General features: G+C 46.3%; 1 protein-coding gene across 1 annotated transcript; it reads left to right on the top strand.

Annotated features, from left to right (window-relative positions):
• The first annotated feature begins 1125 nt into the window (after window positions 1-1125).
• Window positions 1126-3918, top strand: CCDC71L (coiled-coil domain containing 71 like). Its single transcript, XM_045828345.1, has one exon. It carries the CDS (start codon window positions 1417-1419, stop codon window positions 2110-2112), a length of 696 nt encoding a protein of 231 aa, XP_045684301.1. The 5' UTR covers window positions 1126-1416; the 3' UTR covers window positions 2113-3918.
• The last annotated feature ends 491 nt before the right edge of the window (window positions 3919-4409 follow it).

Here is a 4409-nt window from a genome sequence, read left to right as displayed (position 1 = left end):
TACTGCAAAATAAGATGATCACCGAAGGATAAAATTTGCATGTCTACCTCAAAATTCTAAGTATTAGATTTTTTAAGCTTAAAAATTTAAAGGAGTTAAAGAAAAAATTGCAATATAAATGCAAATTATAAAATTATCCTGTTCTGAGCAATTTCAATCTTTCTTTCTCACCTCATCTCAAATATTTCACACATTCATTCGGCAAACAGAATGCCCACTATCTGACAGCCACTGAGCTAAGTACTGAGGATGAAAAAGACAACTTTAGAATGTCCACTACTCTATAATTATTTATAATCTCCTCTCAATTACACCAGGTAATGTGTTCAACAGAGCTCTTTTGACTGTCTATGATGATGCATCATTTCTAAATGACAGATGATGCAAAAGGACATATTAAAACTAAATGAAAAATGAAGTGTAGTCATTTAAAAAGAACTATATATTTAAAAACAAGGATATTTTAAGTAGAATGGCTTTGTTGTAATTGATCTTTCATCAACTTGCCAAATAGTATTTAGTTTTATAGGTATAAAAGACTTTGTTTTCCAAGTAAGCAGAGTATCTCTTAAATATGAAGAAGGTTCCACTGTCTAGGAGATAATCTCGCTGAAGTCACCCCTGTTACCTGAACAATTCTGGATTACCAGTGGTTGCTTGAAATGGATTGGGGCCAATAGAGGGAAGTGGGATGAAGTTGCCAAAAGAGGCCTTTGAGGGTTTAGAGGGGAATTGTGAAAGGCGCATTCTCTCTTGATTTAAACCTAAATTTCTTTGTTGTGATTCGAACAACAGCCTTTTGGCATAGCTTCCTTTGTTATTCAGACTGGTAGATCTTCCAGCTGAATCTACAAATGCATACTCATTCATTCTGAGAGTGACTGTGCCCAAGGTGGAGCTGATGTCCCCCTCTTCCTCTACACATGGCACCCTTCCCAATACCCACCCAACAGTTGACTCAGGTTCAAGGGCCACTACCATCAATCAACCCCAGCACCATTTTCCAGGAACTGGCCTCTACCCCATTAGTCCCCGCCTCTCTTCTGAGAGCACCCAATGGGTGGAGACGGGGCTGCGGTGGGAGGGGCCTAAGGCGGGCACATTTAAAGAAAGGCAGAGGGCGAAAGGAAGCGAGAGAGAAGAAGAAAGAGAAACCAGGGGGCGAGGCGCCGTCCAATGACAAAGCCCAGGGGTGGGCGCCGGCAGCCATCTTGTACCGGGTGGCAGGATCTTCACCCGCGTCCTCCGCCCTCAGAGGGGGTGGGGCGGCGGCAGCCGAGGCGAGAAAAGTAGCGAGAGAGGCACCGGGCGAAAGGTGCTTGCAGCGGCCGCCGCCGCGGAGCCGGACGCAGGAGGGGGCGGCGGCGGCGGCGGCGGAGGAACCCAGAGAGCGCGGGCGGCCCCGAGCGGCCTCCTATGCGGCGCTACGTGAAGAGGCGGCGGCCCCAGGCGGCCCCGGCCTCGGTCTTCCGGGGCGGCGGCTTTAGGGCAGGAGATGGGGCCGAGCTGGAGGCGCTGGAGGACAAGGTGGTGTATTCCCGCTCGCAGCTGTCGCTGGCAGACACCACTAAGGCGCTGGGCGATGCTTTCAAGCTCTTCATGCCCCGCAGCACGCAGTTCATGAGCTCGGACGCGGAGCTCTGGAGCTTCCTCTGCAGCCTCAAGCACCAGTTCTCCCCGCACATCCTACGCAGCAAGGACGTTTACGGTTACTCCTCTTGCCGGGCACTAGTCCCTGACCCCCCAGGACCCCCAGCCGTCCACGGTCAGCCACGCAGGCCCGGCAGGGGCTGGGCGGCCAGGAGGAGGCGCCGCAGAGCCCGGGGGGCCGCTGCCCACAGAAAGAAATCGTCTCTGCCACCGCCGCCTGCCCCCGAGGAGAGCTGCGCTGCAGAGCCTGAGGCCCTTGGCCCTTGCTTCGGGGGCCGCACCCTAGAGGAGATCTGGAGGGCTGCCACCCCGACGCTGACCACCTTCCCCACCATCCGCGTCGGCTGCGACGTGTGGGGCGAGCGCAGCCTGGCGGCGGCACGGCGCCGAGCACACCAAGTCCTGCGAGTGAACCTGGAACCCGTGGTGAGGCTTCGCCGCTTCCCGGTGCCTCGGGCATGAAATGCAGCCCTGTGGACCCTCGGACGGAGCTCCCGCCTGGAGGGATGAACAAGTGTCAGTCGAGTGTTTACAGATCCGGCCAGGACTCGGTCCCCTAGTGCACTTTACGAGCGTAGAAGTCACCGGATGGTGTTCCCGGCTCTGCGCCCTGGACCTGCGCTGCCGTCTGGGACCCCGGGGCAGGTGTGCCCTCTCCTGCCTTCCAGCACTGGACCCGCAAGACAGGCCCCTTTTCTTCCTAACCCCAGATTGAGACGTCTCCAGGACTGTAGGGGCAGATCCATTCTCTCCCTTTTGGACTCTACCTCACTGGTCTGGAAGCCCTCCGAAGAAGTCACTATTTTTCCAAAGGAATTTGGTTTCGTGCTTGTGTAATAAGCCAGAATTCACTTGCTTTTTATACTTCTCCTCCCTGGTACCCGTTTTCTCCCCTCCCCCCCTTTTTTCCCTTTTGGACTACCACCCCTCTTTCTGGACGAAAGATCAAACATGTTTTGTGGTGTTGCAGTAGTTTGTGCTCAGGGTATTCTGAATCTCACTCGTTTCCTAACGTGAACTGGATTCCAGTGCTTTTGACCAGGGATGTTTTCTAAGCGATTCAAGCTTATGACTGTCAAGGATTTGTATGGCTTTGAACTTCATAGGCTCAGTGATTGCAAACAAAGAGATGCAAAATACAACTGTTTTAAATATTTTAAGGTGTTTCTAGATATTTTATATTGAAATTTAAAGTTTCTATTTGCTGAGCTCCTAAAGAAAATGGTAAACAAAACTCATATAAAGTTTTGTTTAGGACGAGTTGAGTTGTTAAACTTTTAAAAATTGAATGAAAATTAAAGTACATTGAAACCACATGACTTGTGCTTAAAAGAAATGAATACATTATTAAAAAACTGGCGTTGGTTAAAGAGATGGATGGAATCTGATTGGAAATGATATGGCCTCGTTGACTGATCTAACATACAAATCCAGGAATATTTCAAGAATAATTTATTTTAAAATGGGAGTCCAATAAGAGAAACGAACGTGTATAAATTTTGTGATTAAAATGATAAACAGAATACCCACTAGAATCCTCAGAACTGTAAATGATCTAGAGGGGTGGGGGCATTTCTTGGTATAAATAACTTGTTGGAAGTTTCTTTGGGTGAAATAGATTTATTTTTCCTTCTTATTTGACTTTGTTGTTGGATAACAAGAAATGTCCATACTAATATCACCACTTCTATAAACATCATGACAGTTGACATTTTTTGTTCCACCAGTTGCCTTTTTTATCTTATTTCCATTTCAGTTTATGTTTGCAGTTATGGGTCTTTGACAGCTAAAGACCACAGGAATCAAATAGGCAAGCCACACAGAGTTCTAACCCTTCTTTTTACACATTTGTAATAGTGTTTATATCATATGGCCCAGTGTGTAACTCTTGATTATCCAAGTGCCTTTGGTCATTGTTGGCAGCAAGACTTAATGGTGTTTAGTCAGTGGTGCCACAGCCAGATTTTACTGCAATATCTAAAGGGTCAAGTTTTTGTACCACTATTATTTCAAATTTAAGTATTCTGCCATGGAGCAATCTGTACTGGGCTGGAACTCGACATATGGAATACCCAATATTAAGGTTTATCTCTGCTTGGCAGCTTCTTTGGAGAATAATGAAAGCTGCAATTTTGACTCTTGTGTTCTTAGAATTTAAACAGCATAGCTTTCTGAAATGATTTTTTTCCAAGTTGCATAGTTTGCTGTAGGAGCCTTGTGACTTTACTTTCAGTGTTTTTGTTTTGTTAAAAACATTTTTTTAAAGATTTTTTTTTCATTTATCTTTCAGAGAGGGAGGGGAGGGAGAAAGAGAGAGAGAAACATCAATGTGTGGTTGCTGGGGGCCATGGCCTGCAACCCAGGCATGTGCCCTGACTGGGAATCGAACCTGCGACACTTTGGTTCGCAGCCCGCGCTCAATCCACTGAGCTTCGTCAGCCAGGGCTAAAAACATTTTTATATATATAATGACTTTATACAGTTTCCCAGTAGGCATCACAGTCTTTTATTCACTACTCAGTGATAATGCATTGTTACCTACACTGTCACATGAATAAATAAAAGAATAATTAGAAGATGGAGAGTGTTAAATTATATTTGTGTGATAGGAAGCTCATCTATATTCTTTTGCCTGTTAGCTTCCATTGCCAGTTGTATTTTAGTTATATTGGGTTTCCTCCTCCCCTGCCAAAAACTTAATTTTTTAAGCTAACTAGCATCCAAGAGGAAAATTTGTATTTGTACCACTTCTATTGTAT

The sequence above is a fragment of the Phyllostomus hastatus genome, unplaced genomic scaffold (assembly GCF_019186645.2).
Source record: "Phyllostomus hastatus isolate PE091 unplaced genomic scaffold, TTU_PhHast_1.1 phas_scaffold_78, whole genome shotgun sequence".
Taxonomy (NCBI): Eukaryota; Metazoa; Chordata; class Mammalia; order Chiroptera; family Phyllostomidae; genus Phyllostomus; species Phyllostomus hastatus.
Note: the sequence above shows the minus strand (reverse complement) of the source record. Positions and strands in the feature narration are given on the sequence as shown.

Coding starts and splice junctions, on each gene's coding strand:
- CCDC71L (XM_045828345.1), top strand. CDS start 1,417: ATGCGGCGCTACGTGAAGAGGCGGCGGCCCCAGGCGGCCCCGGCCTCG.